At 37.3% G+C, this 26,936-nt stretch overlaps 1 protein-coding gene across 4 annotated transcripts in view; it reads left to right on the forward strand.

The window, feature by feature from the left end:
- The first annotated feature begins 21,315 nt into the window (after positions 1-21,315).
- The window catches only part of zdhhc3a (zinc finger DHHC-type palmitoyltransferase 3a), a 42,418-nt gene continuing 36,797 nt past the window's right edge, over positions 21,316-26,936 (forward strand). For 2 of the 4 annotated variants that reach the window (XM_061882291.1, XM_061882292.1), the window contains exons 1-2: positions 21,316-21,525; positions 26,346-26,739. In XM_061882291.1, the coding sequence (XP_061738275.1) occupies positions 26,404-26,739 (336 nt within the window). In that variant the 5' untranslated portion in view covers positions 21,316-21,525; positions 26,346-26,403. The remainder of the gene's footprint in view (positions 21,526-26,345; positions 26,740-26,936) is intronic. The other 2 variants (XM_061882290.1, XM_061882289.1) reach the window with 2 other exon arrangements.

Raw genomic sequence — 26,936 nt, forward strand, 5'->3', positions numbered from 1 at the left:
TGGATACTTCATGGTTAAATTATGGTTACTTCATAGTTAAATTGTGGTTACTTCATGGTTAAAACATGGTTACTTAATGGTTAATTCATGGTTACCCCATGCTTAAATCATGGTTACTTAATGTTTTCTTCATTGTTACCTCATGGCTAAAACATGATTACTTCATGCTTAAATCATGGATACTTCATGGTTGCTTTATGGTTAAACCATGGTTCCTTCATGGTAAATCATGGTTACTTCATAGTTAAATTATGGTTACTTCATGGTCAAATCATGGTTACTTCAGGGTTAAATCAAGGTTAATACATGGTTACTTCATGGATACTTCATGGTTACTTCATGATTTACGGTTATATCATGAATTGATTAACGTGGACCCCGACTTAAACAAGTTGAAAAACTTATTCGGGTGTTACCATTTAGTGGTCAATTGTACGGAATATGTACTGTACTGTGCAATCTACTAATAAAAGTATCAATCAATCAATCAATCAATCAATCATGCTTACTTCATGGTTAATTCATGGTTACTTCATGGTTAAATCATGGTTACTTCATCATGTTTACATCATTGTTCATGGTTAAATCATGGTTAAATAATTGTTATTCCAAGATTGTGTCATGGTTACTTCATGGTTAAATCAAAGTTACTATATGGTTACTTCATTGTTACTTCCCCGTTACTTCATGGTTACTTCATGGTAAATCATGGTTACTTCATAATTAAATTATGGTTACTTCATGGTTAAATCATGGTTACTTCATGGTTAAATCAAGGTTAATACATGGTTACTTCATGGATACTTCATGGTTAAATTATGGTTACTTCATAGTTAAATTGTGGTTACTTCATGGTTAAAACATGGTTACTTAATGGTTAATTCATGGTTACCCCATGCTTAAATCATGGTTACTTAATGTTTTCTTCATTGTTACCTCATGGCTAAAACATGATTACTTCATGCTTAAATCATGGATACTTCATGGTTGCTTTATGGTTAAACCATGGTTCCTTCATGGTTGAATCATGGTTACTTCATGCATCTTGTTGGCAGTTTTTGTAGTATTTATTTTTACTCATTACCTTGTGCTTGCAGGTTTTTTTTAGATTTTAGAAGCCACAGTACAATGTTGGTGTCGTGTTTGACAAAGGGAATGTATGCTGTATATTTGAAGTACAACATGCATCTTTTTAGTATTTTAAATTTGGGTATTTTCACTCTGTTGTCATGTGGCAGAAATATGATATATGTTTGGGAAAGATTCATATTGATTGTGTTCTGTGAGATTGTTACAAGTAAGTAAACTGCCAAAGGATATATTTTTGTCAAGACTTGAATGCGAGCGTTATTTTAAAAAAAGTATACCTGTGGGATACAAGCAAGTGCTGGGAAAGTATTTGCTTGAGGGATAGAAAATATAGATCATATCACATGTATATAGCATATCATATCAGGCACTTCTTATACCAGCCAAGACTCAAACAAACAAGTTTGTTCATCCTTGGACAGGACTTGGAAAAATGGATCTTTGTAGAGCAGTTTTATGACCAAGACCGGGGGCCTCATGTCTTAAAATATCAGTAGAGTGGAAACAGGGTGCCTCTAAATTGAAGCTATAATCATATAAATCGGATTTATGACACAAAAGACTTCCAAAGTATGCAAGTAATTAGATATGATCAAAATAGTATCAATCTCACTTGATTCCCGAGCCATTTTGAGAGATAATGAGGAAGCCAGTAACGTGATTGCGTGACATAGAGGAGAAACTACAGATCCCTTCAACATTAACAACAATGCAAGCAGACTTTGTGAGACAACGATTATTTAGGGAAAATTTTGATCCAGGACCCCGACTTAAACAAGTTGAAAAACGTATTCAGGTGTTACCATTTAGTGGTCAATTGTACGGAATATGTACTGAACTGTGCAATCTACTAATAAAAGTATCAATCATCCATCCATCCATCCATCTTCTTCCGCTTATCCGAGGTCGGGTGGCGGGGGCAGCAGCCTAAGCAGGGAAGCCCAGACTTCCCTCTCCCCAGCCACTTCGTCTAGCTCTTCCCCGGGGATCCCGAGGCGTTCCCAGGCCAGCCGGGAGACATAGTCTTCCCAACGTGTCCTGGGTCTTCCCCGAGGCCTCCTACCGGTTGGACGTGCCCTAAACACCTCCCTCGGGAGGCGTTCGGGTGGCATCCTGACCAGATGCCCGAACCACCTCATCTGGCTCCTCTCGATGTGGAGGAGCAGCGGCTTTACTTTGAGTTCCTCCCGGATGACAGAGCTTCTCACCCTATCTCTAAGGGAGAGCCCCGCCACACGGCGGAGGAAACTCATTTCGGCCGCTTGTACCCGTGATCTTATCCTTTCGGTCATGACCCAAAGCTCATGACCATAGGTGAGGATGGGAACGTAGATCGACCGGTAAATTGAGAGCTTTGCCTTCCGGCTCAGCTCCTTCTTCACCACAACAGATCGGTACAACGTCCGCATTACTGAAGACGCCGCACCGATCCGCCTGTCGATCTCACAATCCACTCTTCCCCCACTCATGAACAAGACTCCTAGGTACTTGAACTCCTCCACTTGTATCAATCAATCAGTCAAAAAAAAGGACCTTATATTTTTGAGCCTGAACACAAAAAGGATGAGCAGTACGTTTTAGGAGCAGATGTAGCTTTATTGTGACACTTTAGCATTAGAAGCATTGCTAGGGGCTAAACATACAAACTAACCATTAAAAAACATAATAAATCAAACTCTTATTGTAATATTTCCACTCTCGCTGGGATGCCGACCGACGGGATGCTCACATAATTCCGTTTAGATCAAGGCTCTCCAAAGTGCGGCCCGGGGGCCATTTGCGGCCCGCAGCTAATTGTTTAGTGGCCCGCCACACATTCTGGAAATGCTATTGCAAAAATAAAAAATAAAAACACTAACAAAAGTAGAATGAGGTGCAATCTAAAAGCGAAAAGTTGCATGGTTGACACAAAGCTGCCATGCAGGCTGTTTGTTTTTCTTTTGTTTTTGTTTTTTATTTTGCTCTTATGGCCAATGCTAAAAAAAAAAAAGTTACTTTTTTTATAATGAATTATTGACCTATTTAAGGCTACTTCAAATATTTAACTTTATAATGTTTTATATGGAAAATATTATGTGCATATACTGTGTGGTTTCCATATAAAAACTGTGTTTTTTTTTGACAAAAGAGCATAAAAGCAACAATATAATAGTTCAAACGTAAAATCGAAAGATATATCTGAAGTTGATCTCGTAACTTAAGAGTTGAAAGTAAAACAAATAATAATAAAAATGTATCACTTTATGAGTGGGGGACCTTTTGGATCCCAAAGATATTTAGTGGGATTTTATTTATTTTTTCACTGTGAATACTCCGAAATAATAATACATTTAAATCAATGGTGTCCTGCATTATTGATCTTTGTAGGGCTCCAATAACTTCAGATCAAACATTGCTTTCTGAATGTTTTGGGCAATGGGAGAAATACTGCATATTTCAGTTTTACTATAAAAAACTAAGTTGTCTTTGACTAAAAAGGTATAAAACCTTTTTTTTTTTTTTTACTTCATATCAACCTGAAGTTGATCTAGAGATTTACTGTAAGTGTTGAATAAACAATGAAAATAATAATTTGACTTATTTTTAACATGTTAGTGACGGAAACCCTCTATGGTCCCTGGGAGTCCTAAAGGTAAAAAAAAAAGAATCCATCTATTTTGTTATGGTTTGAAAAAGAAAAATATCAAAACAGCCCCCGTGTGTTTTATTTTTCTGTGTGTGGCCCTCAGTGGAAAAAGTTTGGACACCCCTGGTTCAGATGAAGAATCAATCACAATCCTCAAAAAGGGCTAAAAAAAAGTTTGCGCCGGGGGAGGAGGGGGATGTGACAGTAGATTTCTGTCGGTCTATGAGCAGGTGAGCAATAATAATAATGATAATAATGATTTATATTTGATATCGCGTTTTTTATTTTTAGATACTCAAAGCGCTCACAGAGAAGTGGGAACCCATCATTCATTCACACCTGGTGGTGGTAAGCTACATTTGTAGCCACAGCTGCCCTGGGTTAGACTGATGGAAGCGAGGCTGCCAGTTTGCGCCTACGGCCCCTCCGACCACCACCTATCATTCATTCATCATTCATTCACCAGTGTGAGCGGCACCGGGGGCAAAGGGTGAAGTGTCCTGCCTAAATACACAACGGCAGCGATTTGTATGTCAAGAGGCGGCGAGAGAACCTGCAACCCTCAGGTTTTCTGGCACGGCCGCTCTACCCACTACGCCTGGCACGTGCACACATAGGGCCCTATGGGTGCTTGAGCCCCTGCCCTTTTTTGCCTCGTCTTAAAAAGTGCCCTCTGCCTGTGTGTGTGTGTGTGTTTTTTTTTTAAACAACATTCATAAATTCCTGTTAGGGATGTAAAAAAACAAAACAAAACAAAAAAAACAGTGGTACAAAAACCCCACGTTTTCTTATAATACCGGGTTGTTTGAGCCTGCGCTTCCGCCAGAGAGAGAGAGAGGGCGAGTGAGTGAGTAAGTGAGAGGAGAGAGACCCAACTGCGCCCCTGAGGAGACGTGACAGTGGAGCAACTTCAACCTGTGGCTTATGGTTTAGTCGCCGTCTACTTATTCAGCATCTAATATGGGTCATATTTCAGAAAAACGCTGTATTATTCTATTATTCAATGTGTCAGCTTCTGTTTTTGCCGGACGTCTGAGTACGACGCATCAATTGAGCACGGCACATCAATTCCGCACAGAGCAGAGCGGATCGTGCGGGACAGGAAGTAGTGTACAAAATACAAAATAAAACACCGGGTTAATTTTCAAAATAAAATGCACTGTGTTTAGGGCGGATCACATTTCTCTCACAGTAGAGGTTTAGATATAAAGTTGTATTGCGTTTCAGTTGTTTAGTCCGAGCATTAAGTGAGAAAGACCACAAGTTACAACTTGATAGTGTTTTCATCAAGTTAAGGGAAGAAGGACAGATTTTCACATTGAAGTTTTTTCCATTTGGGTATTTTTATTTTTATTTTTTTTCGAAGTTCATGTTGCACTGTTCAATGTTCAATATTAAAGTGCTTATCTTTAACAATAAATAGCCTAATAATAAACCAGTGTTTTGTTGCTTTTCATGTCTTCCAAGCCTATGATAATGTGAAGTAACTCATTATGACAATAATTTGTTGACACAAAAGAAATGGCAATCACTTTTACCTACAAAGGACACACAGAAGTAGTTAGCTTCCTGTTAGCAAATTTAATTTTACATTACTTTCCATATTGTGCAAAGGACCAAAAAAAAAAATTCCTGCCCTTTTTCTGACTTTGAGCCCCTCTATAATCATGTGCACATCCCTGCACTATGCCATGCCGCCCCTATTCCCCTAGATGCACGAATTCCATCCATCCATCCATTTTCTACCGCTTGTCCCGTTCTGGGTGGCGGGGGGGTGCTGGAGCCTATCTCAGCTGCATTCGGGAATTATAATCTACGATTTATTTTTAGGGGCGGCATAGCTCGGTTGGTAGAGTGGCCTTGCCAGCAACTTGAGGGTTGCAGGTTCGATTCCCGCTTCCGCCATCCTAGTCACTGCCGTTGTGTCCTTGGGCAAGACACTTTACCCACCTGCTCCCAGTGCCACACACACTGGTTTAAATGTAACTTAGATATTGGGCTTCACTCTGTAAAGCGCTTTGAGTCACTCAAGAAAAAGCGCTATTTAAATATAATTCATTTCACTTCACTTTAGCAAGTTTGAAACCAAGCAGAAGCAGCCGCCGGCTCAGTGTCAACAAAAGCAGAGTAAGCTAGCATTAGCTCATGGCTATCAATGCGCCGCTAAAAAAGTCTGTCTGCATTGGCGCTTATAATAACAATATCACTCATATTTGGTTAATTTTCAGTTCACGACATGCACATGGAGTATTTTTGGCGCTTTCTGGATGTTTTTAGAGAATATAATGAATGCAACAGAGGACCATCCATCTGTATACTTATTTTTTAGATATTTATTTACCATTTAGAAAGCATAAAAAAAAGCCAAGCATATGTGTTCTTGTCCTACATAAGGCGTGTGAATGTTAAACAGCACATCTCTTTACAATTTGTTTGCATATTTCCAGCGGGCTTCACGGTGGCAGAGGGGTTAGTGCGTCTGCCTCACAATACGAAGGTCCTGAGTAGAGGGTTTAATCCCGGGCTGGGGATCTTTCTGTGTGGAGTTTGCATGTCCTCTCCGTGAATGCGTGGGTTCCCTCTGGGTACTCCGGCTGCCTCCCACTTCCAAAGACATGCACCTGGGGATAGGTTGATTAGCAACACTAAATTGGCCCTAGTGTGTGAATGTGAGTGTGAATGTTGTCTGTCTATCTGTGTTGGCCCTGCGATGAGGTGGCGACTTGTCCAGGGTGTGCCCTGGCTTCCGCCCGATTGTAGTTGAGATAGGAACCAGCGCCCCCTGCGATCCCAAAGGGAATAAGCGGTAGAAAATGGATGGGATGGATGGGCATATTTCCAGCATGACTAATCTAATAATATGGTCAGAGTGCAGATGCGTTACTACAGTCACGTTGAATCTAAGGAATTTTACTGAAGTTATTCGGAGCAGAATGTTCAAAATGGCCAACTGAATTTGTGGCATTTTGTGATGTTTAGACAATAATTTCACATACAAATGGGTTGTACTTGTATAGCGCTTTTCTACCTTCAAGGTACTCAAAGCGCTTTGACATTACTTCCACATTTACCCATTCACACACACATTCACACGCTGATGGAGGGAGCTGCCATGCAAGGCGCCAACCAGCACCCATCAGGAGCAAGGGTGAAGTGTCTTGCTCAGGACACAACGGACGTGACGAGGTTGGTACTTTGTGGGATTTGAACCAGGGACCCTCGGGTTGCGCACGGCCACTCTCCCACTGCGCCACGCCGTCCCCAATGCGTATTGTAAATACATTTGGATGGTTTAATGCAGGGGTCGCCAACCTTTTTGAAACCAAGAGCTACTTCTTGGGTACTGATTGATGCAAAGGGCTACCAGTTTGATACACACTTAAATAAATTGCCAGAAATAGCCAATTTACTCAATTTACCTTTAATATACATGTATATATATATATATATATATATATATATATATATATATACATATATATATATATATATATATATATATATACATATATATATATATATATATATATATATATATATATATATATATATATATATATATATATATATATATATATATATATATATAAGAAATGTGTATTTCTGTCTGTCATTCCGCCATACATTTTTTTTCCTTTTATGGAAGGCTTTTTTGTAGAGAATAAATGATGAAAAAAACACTTAATTGAACGGTTTGAAAGGAGGACACAGTAAAAAAATGACAATTAAATTTTGAAACATCCTTTATCTTCAATTTCGACTCTTTAAAATTCAACCGAAAAAATGAAGAGAAAAACTAGCTAATTCGAAACTTTTTGAAAAAATTAAAAAATAGAATTTATGGAACATCATTAGTAATTTTTCCTGATTAAGATTAATTTTAGAATTTTGATGACATGTTTTAAATAGGTTAAAATCCAATCTGCACTTTGTTACAATATATAACAAATTGGACCAAGCTATATTTCTAACAAAGACAAATCATTATTTCTTCTAGATTTTCCAGAACAACAAATTTAAAAGAAATTCAAAAGACTTTGAAATAAGATTTAAGTTTGATTCTACAGATTTTCTAGATTTGCCAGAATATTTTTTTTTAACTTCAATCATAATACGTTTGAAGAAATATTCCACAAATATTCTTCGTCGAAAAAACAGAAGCTTAAATGAAGAATTAAATTAAAATGTATTTATCATTCTTTACAATAAAAAAAATAATAATACTTGAACATTGATTTAAAATGTCAGGAAAGAAGAGGAAGGAATTTAAAAGGTAAAAAGGTATATGTGTTTAAAAATCCTAAAATCATTTTTCAGGTTGTATTTTTTCTGTAAAATTGTCTTTCTGAAAGTTATAAGAAGCAATGTAAAAAAATAAATGAATTTATTTAAACAACTAAAGACCAAGTCCTTCAAATATTTTCTTGGATTTTCAAATTCTATTTGAGTTTTGTCTCTATTAGAATTAAAAATGTCGAGCAAAGCGAGACCAGCTTGCTAGTAAATAAATACAATTTAAAAAATAGAGGCAGCTCACTGGTAAGTGCAGCTATTTGAGCGTTTTTTAGAACAGGCCAGCGGACGACTCATCTGGTCCTTACGGGCTACCTGGTGCCCACGGGCACCGTGTTGGTGACCCCCTGGTTTAATGGATACAATCAAACACAATAAAGCATATAATATTACAGTAAAGGACAGAGCAGGTTGTACTTCCTGGGGAGGCTGCGCTCCTTCAACATTTGTAAAAAAACTCTTGTGGATGTACTACCAGTCTGTGGTTGCCAGTGTTCTGTTCTACATCGTATTCTGCATAGTGTTATCAGTAGCCAGAGGAGCGTGTTCAGTGCTACACTGCTTCATCCCAAGTGCAGGACTAATAGATTTAAAAAACTCCTTCGTCCCACACGCCATGGTAAACAGTCCCTGGATGCATGTTACATAAGGTGCAGGTAACATCACTGTCCTTCTTGTATCTAACCATCACAGTCTTTACAGGGTAATAACCATGAATGATTTTTAAAGATATCTCTTTGACTTTGTTGGTAAGTAAATACCTGTTATGAAGGGACCACATTTTGACCCAGCAGAAGTCATTCACAACAATATTCCAGAGCGCAATTACATATGAGACAGACACACAATCATTTTGGAATAAACTGCGGATTTTTCTGATATTTTTCTGATCAAAGCAAAGTTTCCCAACAGGAGTGTCAAGTGGATCATTCACCATTTTTACAGCAGAAAGAGGAGATGAGTAAGCCCTGTACAACATAACAACACCTGTTGGAATGGCATCAAATACAATGGCAAATTATTTGGGAGTCACGTGGACCTTAAAAGGGTTGTGAAATTATTGGTAATTAAAAAGTTTACTATCCTTATTGAAGAATAGAATAGAATAGAATGGACTTTATTGTCATTATATTTGCATATAACGAGATTAAAGACTCCAACTTAAGGTGCGGTAGTGGGAACAAATATGGGGTGAAATAAATGATACAAGAGGTAATTAAGGAAAAACTAACAATTGAAATAAACAGACTACTATCCAATAAAAACAATAGGTAATCCTGTACAATATACAAAACACTTTAGAAATACAAAATGCTGTACAATATACAGAACAAGACAAGAGTACCGAAGTAATAAATAACAATCAGTGTCGGACGTATTGCACTCGAAGGGTAATATTGCACATGATATTGTATAGGGGTGAATTATTATTATTATGAGTTAGAGTTCAACATGGTGACAGCTTTGGGAAAGAAGCTGTCTCTGAGCCTGTTTGTTCTGGCTCTGATGCACCTGTAGCGCCTGCCTGATGGTAGCAAGTCGAACAGGTGGTAGCCAGGGTGTGTGCTGTCCTTGGTAATGTTTTTTGCTCTGTTGAGGCAACGGGAGTTGTGTAAGTCCTTCAGGGAGGGCAGAGGACAGCCCATGATTTTTTGTGCAGACTTTATGACCCTCTGTATCGCCTGTTTGTCTGCTTCAGTGCAGCTGGCGTACCACACTGTTATGCAGTACGTCAGCAGGCTCTCGACAGCCGAGCAATAGAAGGTCACCATCAGCTGTCTCTCCAGTCTGTTTTTCCTCAGCACCCTCAGGAAGTGGAGTCTCCGCTGGGTCTTCCGGATGACCGCAGTTGTATTTTGGGTCCAGGACAGGTCAGTAGATATTAGGGTGGCAAGGAACTTGAAGGAGCTGACTCTCTCCACCTCCTCGCCGTTGATGTAGAGGGGGGACTGTGTTTTTCCTGAAGTCAAAGATGAGTTCCTTGGTTTTTGTGGTGTTCAGTGCCAAATTATTCACTGAACACCACGCTGATAGTTTCAGGAACTCATCTCTGTATGCAGACTCATCCCTCCCTGTAATGGGGCCCTCCACCGGCGAACTTGATGATGGTGTTCTCCGAGTGGGCTGGACTACAGTCATGGGTGTAGAGGGAATACTGTAACGCCGGTTCGGCATCGTGGTACCGGGTTCGATTCCCTCGAGGATGCGTCAAACGAAGAACACAACAAAGGTAAGATCTAACAAATGTATTAACAAAAAGTGAGCTCTGAACAAAAACACTGGAGCTAATAAAAAGGGAAACAAAATACGCTAGCGTGAAAGCTAGGAAATATAAAGAACTAAGATTTGGCACGATGGCACAAAAAATGAAAACAAAGATGATTAGCATGTGAGCTAAAGATGACAACAAAGTGGCTTAGCTAATGAGCTAGCGAGAAAAACATACCTGACGTTACTTGTTGCATGTGAGCAAATTAGAGTCCCAGAAAGAATAAACAGAAGAGACTGGCTTATAAAGGGAAGGTAATTAGCAGAGAACAGGTGTGCAGGAACCGGGAGTAACAGCTGAAACTAATAAGTTACCATGGTGATGGACTAAACGGGAAATAAACGGATCAGACGGAGAATGAGAACAAAGATGGAAAAATAAACAATAATATTTGAAGATCCGAGACACGGATCGCAACAAATACAGCAAAGGGCTCAGCACACAGCCCTGTGGCGAGCCGAGGCTGAGTGTGCGGGGGGAGGAGAGATGGGGGCCAAGTTTTACTGACTGAGGACGGTTAGTCAGGAAGTCCTTAATCCAAAGACAGGTGAGTGAGGGGAGGCCTAAGTCCAGCAGTTTTGTGACCAGGATGTCTGGAATGATGGTACTGAAGGCGGAGCTATAGTCAATGAAAAGCATCCTGACGTAGCTCCCCCGTTTTTCCAGGTGGCTCAGTGTGGAGTGGAGAGCCATGGATATGGCGTCATCCGTGGATCCGGTAGGCAAACTGCTGTGCGTCTAGGAAAAAGCTGAAAAGCTGACTCACTAAAATAATATCATTCTTGAACCAATTGTTGAGGAAAAGAGATTTCCTTTTGTAACATATGTCTTTATTCTTCCAAATGAAATATTTCGTAAGTGAGAAATTGTGCTTGTATATAAGAGACCATGCCAGAAGGATTTGTTTGTGGAAGTTGGAAAGACCAACAGGAATTCTATCAATGTTGTAGTTACACAATAGCAAAAATGTTTGGCCTCTAAGGTTAGAAAATACATGACGAGAAATGAAGTTCCAAATTGAGATGGGGTCTTTCAAATAGTGTCTTATCCGATTAATCTTGAAGGTGTTGTTTAGTGTGGTGAATTCCAGAAAGTTTAGACCACCCTGATTGTAATTGTTCATTATAACAGATTTCTTAGTATAATGAATTTTGTTTTTCCAAATAAAGTCAACAGGTATTTTGTCGATAGTCTGACATATTTTTTGGTTAACATCTAAAGAAATAACCGCATACGTAAACCTCGAGATACCTTCTGCTTTGGAAAGCAAGATTCCTGCCTTTTAAGAATTAATCTCTCTGTAGTCATTGGTTAAATCTTTTCTCAGTTTTTCCTACAATTGGGGTAAAGTTCAAGACCGATCTAGAACTCTGATTTTTAGTGATCAGTATTCCTAGGTAATCAATACTATCCTTAATTGGAATATTACATATAGACATCATTTCACATCTCTTGACACCCATTAGTTCACACGTATTCACATTCAGACGGAGACCAGAAGCCAAAGAGAATACATGAATCACATCCAAGGCAAGAGCAATTTGAGAAGAGTCCTTCAAAGGGTGTTGTGTCGTCAGATAGTTGGCTGATAATTATTTATCTGTCTAATATAGAAATCCCCTTTAGTTTTTATATGAACCGATAACAATTGGGTGGCTAACAAAAATAAATACGGAGAAATAGGACACCCTTGCCTTATCCCACATTTTTAATTTGAATCTTGGAGATGTACCAGATTTTAGCTTTATCAAGCTAGTACCATTGCAGTACAAAGTCTTGATTTTTTTGCGGAAAAAATTACCAAAGCCAAATTTGTTAAGTGTCTTGAAGATAAATTCATGTTCGATCGAATCAAACGCTTTGTAGAAGTCCAGGAAAAGAAGGAAGCCTTCATCATTAATGGCCTCTGGGTTATCCAGTATGTCAAGTACAAGCCTGATATTATTCGATTTGTGTCTCCCTTTCATAAAACCGGACTGTGTCTCATCAAGTATGTCATCCGGAACCAATTAAATGTTTAGCAAAAATAATAGTGTGGAGGAGACGTGGCCCACGTGTCTCCTGCGGGCAAGGCATGTGCAGGAGCGGGGCTGTGAAGCAGCTGACAGGTGAGTGGATCTCCCAGGTGGAACGGGTTATGTAATCACCTGTCTCTTTTATTATCAGCGTCCGAGACCATGAGAGGGAGAACTCACGAACGCGCACGAGCCAGACGGAGGTGGCTGCGAAGGCAACGAACGATCGAGAAAATAAAAGACTTTTCAAACCTGTGATCCGGACTCAGTAGACATTTTGTCGGTCCAGAGAGACCGACTAAAATGTTGTTGCTATTTGTGACTTCTACAAATAGCTACAATCTTATAGTCATTGTTTAGAAGGCTAATTGGACGCCAATTATCAATGATTAATCAATCTTTGTTTGGTTGGGGAACAAGGGTAATGAGGCATTGTGTAAAGTTGGAAGAAGGGCACCTGTATCAATACTTTCACAAAACACTTCTAGTAAGAAGGGAGCTAGCTCTTCTGAAAATATTTTATAGAATTCCGATGTAATGCCATCCACTCCAGGAGATTTGTTATTTTTTAAACTAATAATTGATTCCACTAGTTTCTTGAGACAGATCACAGAATTACACGGTCACAGAATACTTGGTCAGCTGTGCTGATTGATTTAGTTTCAATGAAGGCATCCATAAACGAAACAGCATCACTTTCACTGTATTGACTAATGTATAATTGTTTTGTAAAAATTGAGAACAATAATTTGAAATCTGTTTTGCATCTTTGCAAACCAAATCGTTTATTATCAGTTGATTTATGGTTGGTTTTTTTTAAGCATGTCATTTTTCAAGACGAGATTGTTGTGTTTTTGCCATTTCCCTGTCTTCTCTTTGTTTTTTGTGTCAGTTTTTTCCTTCTGTCAATTAGTACCCAACGAGGCACACCTGCAACAAATCGCTACCCGGTTGTATTTAAGTTTGTCACCGCCAGCTGTTCCCTGCCGGTTATTGTCTCCTGAACCTCCCATGTGCACATGCCTGATTCGCTTCATCCTGCCTGGTACGTTGTCTCTCCTTATTATTATTATTCTTCACCTCTTGTTTTTTGCTCCCTAGTCCCTCTGAAGTAAAGAGGATTTTGCGTTGGATCCCTTTTGCCTTTGCCCAATGCGTCCTGGTCATCCCGCCTGCCGACCACTGAGGGTCCTGCTTTTGTTTGTCTTTCCATGGTGTGCACGTCTGCCCCATCGCCTTTAGTTAAACCCTTTTTGGACTCATTAAAGATTGTTCTATTTTTGTAATTCAACCTCGCCTCCCGTCTCTGCATCCTAGGGGTCAATTCCTTGATCACAACCTAACAGAGAGAAATACACCAATTTTTTTTTTTTTTCTAGTCCTTCACTATTAATATCCTCATACACAAATCTTTCATCCTCGCTCAAATTAATAGGGAAATTGTCGCTTTCTCGGTCCGAATAGCTCTTGATGCTGGAGGCTCACAACAATGTGAGGATTTGAGGAGCCTTCACACCGGTGACGTCATCGTCTGCTACTTCCGGTAAAAGCAGGGCTTTTTTATTAGCGACCGAAAGTTGCGAACTTTATCGTGGATGTTCTCTACTAAATCCTTTCAGCAAAAATATGGCAATATCGATAAATGATCAAGTGTGACACAGAATGGACCTGCTATCCCCGTTTAAATAAGAAAATCCTATTTCAGTAGACCTTTAATGCGGATAGCGTAGCAACAATGTCGCTATTCCCCATTTTATCTTCACCTTTCTTGGTGAGAGGCTTCTCCGGTGTTACCGGCAGGTAAGGAAAAATGTCTTCATTCATGAGATGCAGTTTCATGCTGTCGCCACTGATAATATAGTCATGGCCGTTCTCACATAGCAGGTTTGAAGCTCCGGTTGTAGCGTTATCCACCATTTTCCTTTTAACAGGGGCCAGGAAACGCCAGCATATAACCCCAATTCTTCAGAGTTTGCACTGGCTCCCTGTTCATTTTAGAATTGATTTTAAAACATTGCTGTTTGTTTTTAAATCTTTACATGGACTGGCACCTGAATATATCACGGACCTTATCCAAATTTACATTCCTGCGCGCGCTCTGAGGTCCGAGAGCCAGTTCCAGCTCGTGGTGCCCAAGACCAGACTTAAGACCAGGGGAGACAGGGCCTTCTCTGTGGTCGGCCCTAAGCTCTGGAACACTCTGCCCCTCCATATTCAAACTGCTTCCACAGTGGAGTGTTTTAAGTCTCGTCTTAAGACCCACTTTTATTCTTTGGCTTTTAACACTATGTGAGTTGTGTGGTCCTCTGTTCTCTGTTGTCCTCTGTGTTTTTTATACACTTTGATTTCTATTTTACTGTTTTAATTGATTTTACCCTTTAAAATAGTTTTTAATCATATTTGTTTTTATATTGTTTTTTTTTGGTTTTATATTTATTTATTTTTTGTTTTTATTCAGTCATTGGTGGAGCATAATATGTATATATATTTTTTTTGTTTGTTTTAATATTATTTTTTTTTACAATTGTTTTTAACATGGCTGTGCAGCACTTTGGAAACGTTATTGTTGTTTAAATGTGCTATATAAATAAAGTGGATTGGATTTCCTCGCCACACATTTCCTTTTTCAAGCCAGAATATGTTGACATATTTCAAAGAAGCAGCCGTCAAAGCCCAGCCAAATGAAACACAAAATGAAATAAATACTATGGGGAAACTATTAAGTCTCTCTTCAATCATACAAAAGCCGTTTTCGCAGGATTATATTCTTTTTTTTTAGATGGTGCTCCTGCAAGTAAGACCGTTCACGGCGCCATCAAGACTGACGTGGACGTGGAAATGTGTGCTGCCTCACGCCAACTTCTATCTGTCACGAGTTATGAAAATGAAGCGTGGCGTTTGGATAGTTGTGTGAATACTTTGAAAAAAGGGGGACTGTTTTCTAAATCACATGTAAACAATTGAGAAAACTGTACTTCCTAAAAGATGAGACAAATGTTTTAAGTACTTGATATATTAATTGATTTACATGAAGAAGCAACCTGTGGTCCAATGGGGATCATGTTAGCCTAACAGTCAGAATACTGCGGGTTTGAATCTGCACTGGAACATTTCTGTTTGTTCCACTCTCCTCCTGCATCTCAAATACATGCATGTTATGTTTATTTCTTTTATAATAAAACGTATACGTTATTTTTATGTATTTTATGATAAAACATACATGTTATGTTTATTTATTTTATGATAAAACATGTATCAATCATCAATCAATCAATCAATCAATCAATGTTTACTTATATAGCCCTAAATCACTAGTGTCTCAAAGGGCTGCACAAACCACAACACAAACCACTACGACATCCTCGGTAGGCCCACATAAGGGCAAGGAAAACTCACACCCAGTGGGACGTCGGTGACAATGATGTTATGTATATCTTGTTTTTTATTGTGTAATAAAACATGCATATTAGGTTTATTTATTTTATAACAAAAAATATGTTATTTTTATTCATTTTATGATAAATCATGGATAATATTTGTATTTGTTATTTAATAAAACATACATGTTATGTTTTTTATTTCATAACAAAACATACATTTTTTTTTTTTTAACTGCATGTTATGTTTATTTATTCTATAATAAAACATGCATGTTATGTTTACTTATTTGATAATAAAACATGTTTTTTATTTTATGATAAAACATACATGTTATGTTCATTTATGTTGTATTAAAACATACATGTTATTTTTATTTATTTTATAATACAACATGCATATTATGTTAATGTATTTCATTATAAAACATACATGTTATTGTTATTCATTTTATGATAAAACATGTATATTATTTGTATGTATTCTATAATCAAACATACATTTTATGATTTTTTATTTATTTAATAATAAAACATGTATGTTTTTATTTATTTTATTCATAAAAAATGCATGATATGTTTATTTATTTTATAATAATACTTCCAAGTTATGTTCATTTATATTATAATAAAACATACATGTTATTTTTATTTATTTTATAATAAAACATACACGTTCTGTTCATTTATTTTTTTGATATGACATGCATATTATGTTTATTTATTTTATTATAAAACATGCCTGTTATTTTTATTTTGTATGAAAAGATGCATGTTATATTTATTTATTTTATCGCAAAACATACATGTTTTTATTTATTTTATAATAAAAACTGCATGTTGTTTATTTATTTTATAATAAAATATATATATTATGCTAATTTATATTATAAAACATACATGTTATTTTCATTTATTTTATAATAAAACATGCATGTTATTTTTATTTATTTTATAATAAAACATACATGTTATGTTTATTTATTTTTTTAATATAACATGCATATTTTGTTTATTTATTTTATTATAAAACATGCCTGTTATTTTTATTTATTTTATGATTAAAAACTGCATGTTGTTTGTTTATTTTATAATAAAACATATATGTTATGATAATTTATATTATAAAAAATGCATGTTATTTTAATTTAATTTGTTAAAAAATAACATTCACGTGTTGTTTATTTATTTTATAATAAAACATGCACATTATGTTTATTTATTTTATAATAAAACTTGCATGTTATGTTTATTTATTTCATGATAAAACATGCATTTTATGGTTATTTATTTTATAATTAAATTTACATTTTATGTTTATATATGTTATAATTAAACCTGTATATTGTGTTTATTTATTTTCTAATACAACATGCATGTTGTTTTTATTCATTCTATATTAAAACATTCATGTTTTGTTTATTTTATAATAAAACATGTTTGCTATTTATATTTATGTTATTATAAAACATACATGTTATATTTATTTCTATTCATTATCTAAAAATGCTTATAATGTGTATTTATTTTATAATAAAACATGCATGTTATGTATACTTTTTTTCAACGTAAAAACATGCTTGTTCATTTATGCCACAATAAAAACGTACATGTAATGTTTATTTAATTTATAATAAAACATGCATGTTATGTTTATTTATTTTGTACTAAAACATGCATGTTATAGTTGATTATATTATATTAAAACATTTATGTTATGTTTATTTGTATTATGATAAATCATGTATGTTATTTTTATATCATAATAAAACATGCATGTTGAGTTAATGGATATGATGATAAAATATTTGTTTTGTTTATTTATATTATAATGAATCATGTATGTTGTGTTTTTATGTCATAATAAAATGTGCATGTTATGTTAATTTATATTATAATTAAAACATGTATGTTATGTCTATTTATATTATACAAACATGCATAATATGTTCATGAATAAAAAGTGTACAGTGTCACAAACACATTAATGTTATGTCAATTGTATAGTGTAAATAAATGATGCATGTTGTGATAATGAACTCGGGTTAGCTGGGATAGGATAAAGCACTGAATGATTAAGTTTTGAGAAGCATTGAAGCTTGTATGGAAGATAAATTGATCGCCAAAGGGTTATCCTCATTGTTGCTCTTTAGTGGCATCTGCTGGCCACAATATGAAAGGCCAGCTAAAATTGACAACTAGAAATAGAAAAACAACCAGCGTTTTTAATCAATCAATCAATCAATGTTTATTTATACAGCCCTAAATCACTAGTGTCTCAAGTAATCAAGCGCCAAAAATGGTGAGGAATGAAAATGTAAATAGAAGAATATTTTTGCTGCCCTGCGATGAGGTGGCGACTTGTCCAGGGTGTAACCCCGCCTTCCGCCCGATTGTAGCTGAGATAGGCGCCAGCGCCCCCCGAGACCCCAAAAGGGAAAAAACGGTAGAAAATGGATGGATGGATGAATATTTCTGCAAAATACCGTTCGAAGAATCCCAAAATACGTATTATTTCCGCAAAGACTGCGAGCTATTTGTGGAAGTTTGGCGATGATGTCATTAAATCTTTTTCTTCTTCTTCTTCTTTTTCTTCTTCTTCTTCTTCTTCTTCTTCTTTTTCTTCTTCTTCTTCTTCTTCTTCTTCTTCTTCTTCTTCTTCTTCTTCTTTTTCTTCTTCTTTTTCTTCTTCTTATTCTTCTTCTTCTCCTTCTTCTTCTTCTTCTTCTTCTTCTCATTCCTCATCGTCTCCTCCTTTTTCTCTTTTTCTTTTTATTCTTTTTATCCTTCTTTTTTTCTTCTTGTACTTCTCCTTCTTCTCTGTCTTATTCTCCTTCTCCTCCTTTTTCTTCTTCTTTTTTTCTTCTTTTTCTTCTTCTTCTCCTCTGCCTTGTTCTTCTTTTTATTTTCTTCTTCTTCTACTTCTTCTTTTTCTTCTTCTTCTTCTCATTCTCCTCGTTCTTCTTCTTTTTTCTTTTTTCTTCTTCTTTTTCTTCTTTTTCTTCTTCTTCTCCTCCTCCTCCTTATTCTACTTGTTATCCTTCTTCTTGTTGTTGCTGTGCTTCTTTTTGTCCTTCTTCTTCTTCTTCTAGTTCTTCGTTTTCTTGGTCTTCTTTTTCTACTTCTTCGCCTTCTTTTTCTTCTTCCTCTTATTCTCCTTATTGTTCATCATCATCATCCATCCATCCATTTTCTACCGCTTATTCCCTTTCGGGGTCGCGGGGTCATCATCACATTATTATTATTATTATTATTCTGCTTGTTCTTCCTATTCTTCTTCTTTTTCTTCTCCTTTTTCTTCCTTTGTTTATCCTCTCTTCTTGTACTTCTTCTTTTAATTATTTTTTTTTCTTCCTATTCTTGTTCTACTCCTTCTTTTTCTTAGTCTTCTTTTCTACTTCTTCACCTTCTCCTTCTTCTTCTTCTTCTTCCTCTTCTGATTCTTATCCTTCTTCTTATTATTATTGTTCATCATCATCATCATCATCTTCTTCTTCTCCTTTGTGTCTTCATCTTTTTCTTCTCCTTCTTCTTCATCTTCTTCCTCCGTTTCTTCTCCTTCTCCTTCTTCTCGTATTCATTCTTCTTCTTTTAATTATTTGTCTTCTTTTTCTTCCTCTTCTTCTTCTTCTTCTTCTCTTCTTTTTCTTCTTCTTCTTCTTTTCCTTCTTCTTCTCCATTTTCTTCTTTTGTTTCTTCTATAATCCTGAATACTATTGAAAACACAAAGGAAAATAGTGGATTAGTAGTAGTGTAATGAAGATAAAGCTGATTGATTGATTGATTAATTGATTGATTGATTGATTGATTGATTGGTTGACTGATTGATTGATTGATTGATTGATTGATTGATTGATTGATTGATTGATTGATTGATTGATTAATTGATTGATTGATTGATTGATTGAAACTTTTATTAGTAGATTGCACAGTACAGTACATATTCCGTACAATTGACCACTAAATGGTAACTCCTGAATAGGTTTTTCAACTTGTTTAAGTCCGAGTTTACGTTAATCAATTCATGGTAATACATTGGCATTGATTTTATTTGGAAAAGTAGTCCATAACGGAAGCGGTAAAGTACAAACATTTGGTGGACTACAGTACGAGTACAGTTTTGGTCAGAGCTGTAGTTGTGGCAGGAATGGACAGCTGACCTCCTCTTCAATACCATAAAACAGGTGTGTCCAAAGTGCGGTCCGCAGCTAATCGTTTACCGGCCCGCCACACATTCCGCAAAAATTGCAAAATTGATAGTATTGCAAAATTTTTAAAAATACATTTAAAAAAAGTGGAATGAGGTGACATCTAATGAGAAAAAGTGGCAATGTTGACAAAAAGCGGCCATGCAGGCAGTTTTTCCCTTTTGTCTTTATTTTCTTTTTTTTTCCATCCCATCCATCCATTTTCTACCGCTTATTCCCTTTTGGGGTCGCGGGGGGCGCTGGCGCCTATCTCAGCTACAATTCTGGCGGAAGGCGGGGTACACCCTGGACAAGTCGCCACCTCATCGCAGGGCCAACACAGATAGACAGACAACATTCACACTCACATTCACACACTAGGGCCAATTTAGTGTTGCCAATCAACCTATCCCCAGGTGCATGTCTTTGGAAGTGGGAGGAAGCCGGAGTACCCGGAGGGAACCCACGCATTCACGGGGAGAACATGCAAACTCCACACAGAAAGATCTCGAGCCTGTATGTGAACCCAGGACTGCAGGACCTTCGTATTGTGAGGCAGACGCACTAACCCCTCTCCCACCGTGAAGCCCTTCTTTTTTTTTCCATTGCTCAAAAAACAAGAACAAAAAAATCTATGTTATAATGAATTATTACTTAAAAATTATCACTTTAAAATGTTTTATGTGGAAAAAATATTGCATATGTTGTGTGGTTGCCATATAAAAACATCAAAGTTTTGACAAAAGAGCATAAAACAAACAAAATAATTGTTCAAACTTAAAATCGACAGATATATCGGAAGTTGATATTGAAACTTACGGTAACTGTTAAAAGTAAAAAAAAAAAATAATAAAAATGCATCTCTTTATGAGTGGGGAACCTTTCGGATCTTAAATATATTTAGTAGGATTTTATTTAACTTTTCACTGTGATTACTCAAAAATATTATATATATATGTATATATATATGTATATATATATATATATATATATATGTATATATATGTATATATATATATATATATATATATGTATATATATATGTATATATATATATATATATATGTATATACATATGTATATATATATATATATGTATACATATATATATATGTATACATATATATATATATATATATATATATATATATATATATATGTGAGTGTGAATGTTGTCTGTCTGTCTATCTGTGTTGGCCCTGCGACCCCAAAAGGGAATAAGCGGTAGAAAATGGATGGATGGATGGATATAAGGTAAATTGAGCAAATTGGCTATTTCTGGCAATTTTTTCAAGTGTGTGTCAAACTGGTAGCCCTCCGCATTAACCAGTACCCAAGAAGTAGCTCTTGGTTTCAAAAAGGTTGGTGACCCCTGCTCTACACTTCATCACCGAACACAGCGACTGGAACAGAAAGTCGGGATCCGACTCATTTTAACAATGCGAGTGTAGGAGCAGGATTGTTCACGATAGACCCATGAGTCGCACGTAAATGCGGAAGTAACAAGGACTAGCTTCTAAGCTACTAAGCGAGTACAAGCAGCGCCTGGACTTTTGTCCCTAAGGTCATCAAAGGACGTGTTTCAACGCAATGTGATGGCACTCACACGTTGCCGGAGTCCAGTTGTTGTCCGCTCAAATGCAGACTGATGACACGAAATGACTAGAAGGTATGTAAATACTGCAGCTAATTAGCGTTAGCAGCTAAGCTAAAATATTAGCTGCTAATAGTTTTGAATCAGGAAGTTTCCTCCGAATATTGTTGAAATATCTTCTTTAAGAAATAAAAAACTGTCATAATTAGTCATATCATTAGTTAATAACTTTACTCTGATATACTTTGAAATCCTTTGCGTCGGATTTATCCTATAACATAAATGTAAACACACACGTATATATATATATTTATATATATATATATATATGTATATGTATATGTGTGTGTGTGTGTGTGTGTGTGTGTGTGTGTGTGTGTGTGTGTACAATATAACATGCATATACATATGTTATATGTATACAAAAATAAAATGTACATACATACTATATATATATGCATATAACATACAAATTATATATATACATATACATATGTCATATGTATATACAAATATAATGGTTATACACATACAGTGAGGCAAAAAAGTATTTAGTCAGCCACCGATTGTGCAAGTTCTCCCACTTAAAATGATGACAGAGGTCTGTAATTTTCATCATAGGTACACTTCAACTGTGAGAGACAGAATGTGAAAAACATATCCAGGAATTCACATTGTAGGAATTTTAAATAATTTATTTGTAAATTATGGTGGAAAATAAGTATTTGGGGCTTCACGTTGGAAGAGGGGTTAGTGCGTCTGCCTCACAATACGAAGTTCCTGCAGTCCTGGGTTCAAATCCAGGCTCGGGATCTTTCTGTGTGGAGTTTGCATGTTCTCCCCGTGAATGCGTGGGTTCCCTCCGGGTACTCCGGCTTCCTCCCACTTCCAAAGACATGCACCTGGGGATAAGTTGATTGGCAACACTAAATTGGCCCTAGTGCGTGAATGTGAGTGTGAATGTTGTCTGTCTATCTGTGTTGGCCCTGCGATGAGGTGGCGACTTGTCCAGGGTGTACCCTGCCTTCCGCCCGATTGTAGCTGAGATAGGCGCCAGCGCCCCCCGCGACCCCAAAAGGGAATAAGCGGTAGGAAATGGATGGATGGAATAAGTATTTGGTCAACCATTCAAAGCTCTCACTGATGGAAGGAGGTTTTGGCTCAAAATCTCACGATACATGGCCCCATTCATTCTTTCCTTAACACGGATCAATCGTCCTGTCCCCTTAGCAGAAAAACAGCCCCGAAACATGATGTTTCCACCCCCATGCTTCACAGTAGGTTTGGTGCTCTTGGGATGCAACTCAGTATTCTTCTTCCTCCAAACAGGAGGAGTTGAGTTTATACCAAAAAGTTATATTTTGGTTTCATCTGACCGCATGACATTCTCCCAATCCTCTGCTGTATCATCCATGTATCCATTTTGGTATAAACTCAACTCGTCGTGTTTGGAGGAAGAAGAATACTGAGTTGCATCCCAAGAACACCAAACCTACTGTGAAGCATGGGGGTGGAAACATCATGCTTTGAAGCTGTTTTTCTGCTAAGGGGACAGGACGATTGATCCGTGTTAAGGAAAGAATGAATGGGGCCATGTATTGTGAGATTTTGAGCCAAAACCTCCTTCCATCAGTGAGAGCGTTGAATGGTTGACCAAATACTTATTCTCCACCAATATTTACAAATAACTTCTTTAAAATTCCTACAATGTAAATTCCTGGATTTTTTATTCACATTCTGTCTCTCACAGTTGAAGTGTACCTATGATGAAAATTACAGACCTCTGTCATCATTTTAAGTGGGAGAACTTGCACAATCAAGGCTGACTAAATACTTATTGACCCACTGTATATGTGTACAGTATGTACAACTTGTATGTGATGTACAGCGGTGTTTTTCAACCTTTTTTGAGCCAAGGCACATTTTTTTCATTGAAAAAATGCGGAAGCACACCACCAGCACAAATCATTAAAAAATGAAATTCTGCAGCCGATATTGACAATAAAAAGTTGTTGTCGCAATTGTTGGATACGACTTTAAACCACAACCAAGCATGCATCTCTATGGCTCTTGTCTCAAAGTAGGTGTACTGTCACCACCTGTCACATCACGTCATGACTTATTTGGTGTTTTTTTTGCTGTTTTCCTGTGTGTAGTGTTTTAGTTTTTGCTTTGCGCTCCTATTTTGGTGTATTTTTCTCTTTATTTAGTATTTTCCTGTAGCAGTTTCATGTCTTCCTTGGCCGCTATTCCCCACACCTGCTTTGTTTAAGCAATCAAGAATATTTCAGTTGTTTATATCCTTTGTTGGGACATTGTTGATTGTCATGTCATGTTTGGATGTACTTTGTGGATGCCGTCTTTGCTCCACAGTAATTCTTTGCTGTCGTCCAGCATTCTGTTTTTGTTTACTTTGTAGCCAGTTTAGTTTTAGTTTTGTTCTGCATAGCCTTCCCTAAGCTTCAATGCCTTTTCTTAGGGAAACTCACCTTTTGTTTATTTTTAGTTTAAGGATTAGATACCTTAGACCTGCACACTGCCTCCCGCTGTTTCCGTCATCTACAAAGCAATTAGCTACCTGCTGCCACCTACTGATATGGAAGAGTATAACGTGGTAAGTCTGCCAATCTCCAGACAGTACAGACAGTGAACAACGGCACATTATTTGCTGATCATAATTACTGGTTTGCAAAAAAATATTTTTTAACCCAAATAGGTGAAATTATATAATTTCCCACGGCACAACAGACTGTATCTCACGACACACTAGTGTGCCGCGGCACAGGGGTTGTAAAACACTGGTGTACAGTATATTGCTGGGTTGCAATCACATGACCTAGACGCACTTCCAGGTTTCAGGCGATGATCCGAGCCCCATTAGGGTTCGGTTTATTGACCTGCATCAGTGCTGATTGGGCGTATTTTGAAATGTCCAATGGCAAATAAACAAACGATCATAAACAAATATTCAAATTGGGATGGAGTGGTTTTATACACTCCTAAGAAAACTTATAGATTTAAACCATTTATTATCACCAATACGTTACTGCTCACCTTGACCTAACTTCATTTGACATTCACAAGGATGTGGAGAAGAAAAGACGCACATCATGTCATTGCATCTGAGGGGTCCACAAATAAAACATTAATCCTTGAAAGACAAAGTTGGACTTATTCATACATCGCTAAGCAACGTATTTGATTGACTTAACGAGTGCCGTGCTGCTGTGACCCTGACGCCAATTAGAAAAAGGATAATTTTGTTTGCAGTTGATTCCCTGCTACAAATATTAGTCTCATCTACAATTCATGTCTGCAGTTGTTTTAATGCTGTGAAGTTGATATTTTGTCTCATTATTTAGCTATAGATGACCCTGTTGTTCAGTTTTATATTTTTGTTATTATTATCATTATATGTTTTCTTGATGCTAACAAATATCACCAAAACCGCTGTGGTCATCCTGCACAATAACAACAACTAAGCTTTTAGTTTCTGTTATCAAAATGGACAATGAAAATACAATGTTTTGGACCAACAATCACAATATTTATTACAAGGACTTAACATGGCATTAGTTTATTTGCACAAGCTATATTTAGGCATAGCAACCACAAAAAAAAAACACAAACTAATGTGATCTCTTATCCTGTTCTTCCGTTTAAAGGCCTACTGAAACCCACTACTACCGACCACGCAGTATGATAGTTTACATATCAATGATGAAATATTAACATTGCAACCCATGCCAATACGGCCAGATAGTTTACTAAATTGCAATTTTAAATTTCCCGCGAGGTATCCTGTTAAAAACGTCGCGGAATGATTACGCGTATGATGATGCGGGTTGTAGCGGACATTTTTTTCCAGCCCGATCCAAGCTATAAGTAGTCTGCTTTAATCGCATAATTACACAGTATTCTGGACATCTGTGTTGCTGAATCTTTTGCAATTTGTTCAATTAATAATGGAGAACTCAAAGTAGAAAGATGTAGGAGGGAAGCGGTGCACTGCAGCTGCCTTTAGCATCACAAATACAGCCGGTGTATCCTTGTTTAAAATTCCCGAAGGTCAAGCTTTACTATGAAATAGAGCGGTCAAGCGAACATGAATCCCGACAACATGTCAACCAGCAGGTTTGGGTGAGAAAATTGTGGCAATAAGTCGGCTCTTACCGTGGACATCAGCAAAGCTTGCGTCCTACTGCAGCTGCGTGGCTTCCCTCAGAGACACTGGCGGTCACCACACCCGTGGCCACACCCCTCCGACTTCCAGTTACTATATAATCTCACTAAAACACTGGTAACACAATAAGCAGAAAAGGGATTTTCCAGACTTATCCTAGTAAGTGTGTCTAATATCTGAATGGCTCTCACTGCTTTCACCTTTTTTTTTTTCTTTTTTTTTTTTTTCTACTCCTTCACTCATTATTCTCATCCACAAATCTCTCATCCTGGCTCAAATTAATGGGGAAATTGCTGCTGGTGGCTATGATTGTAAACAATGTGAGGATGTGAGGAGCTCTACAATCAGTGACGTCAGGCGCACATCGTCTGCTACTTCCGGTACAGGCAAGGCTTTTTTATTAGCCACCAAAAGTTGCAAACTTTATCGTCGATGTTCTCTACTAAATCAGCTAAAATATGGCAATATCGCGAAATGATCAAGTATGACACATGGAATGGACCTGCTATCCCCGTTTAAATAAGAAAATCTAATTTCAGTAGGCCTTTAATTCTGCTCTCTAATGCCTACGTGACGGTATACTGTATGCTCATTTTGTTTGTTTGTCAGTACTAGTTATGTCATCGTATGTAAAGATGGTGGGATGGCCGCCATGATGCTGACCAACATTTCCATAACAGCATGAAGGTAAATGTCCCTTCTGCTCCTCCAGCAGCATGGACTGAAGGCCGAAGGCGCAGTGTGAGCAGCAGCTGTAGCGTAGATGAAGCATGAAGAGTCCGGTCCGCAGATGCAGGGATGTGGAGCACGGTCGTGGTCAAGTTTGGGCCGGGTCCAGTTTCATGCAAGCAGAGCAACGCATCCCCGTCTCCAAAGACGCCATCACCGCCTCGTCCGCCTCTGCCATGTGGTTCATCAGGGACGCCTGCGGCATCGTTTGTGCCCTCATCACGTGGCTGCTGGTCTTCTACGCAGAATTTGTGGTGCTCTTTGTCATGCTGATTCCCTCCAACAACCTGACCTACAGCGTCATCAACGGCTCTCTGTTCAACGCCCTGGCCTTCCTGGCCCTCGCCTCGCATGCCAGGGCCATGTGCACCGACCCTGTAAGTCACCTTTTTATACTTGGCATTGTTCCAATGTCAACACCCATGTAAAAGACACCACCTTACTACATGTACACCTTTAAAAAGGTTAAATATCAACATCCATGTAAGAGACACCACCTTACTACTTGTACACCTTTAAAAATGTTCCAATGTCAACACCCACGTAGGAGACACTACCTTCCTACAAGTACACC

The sequence above is a fragment of the Nerophis ophidion genome, linkage group LG21 (assembly GCF_033978795.1).
Source record: "Nerophis ophidion isolate RoL-2023_Sa linkage group LG21, RoL_Noph_v1.0, whole genome shotgun sequence".
Taxonomy (NCBI): domain Eukaryota; kingdom Metazoa; phylum Chordata; class Actinopteri; order Syngnathiformes; family Syngnathidae; genus Nerophis; species Nerophis ophidion.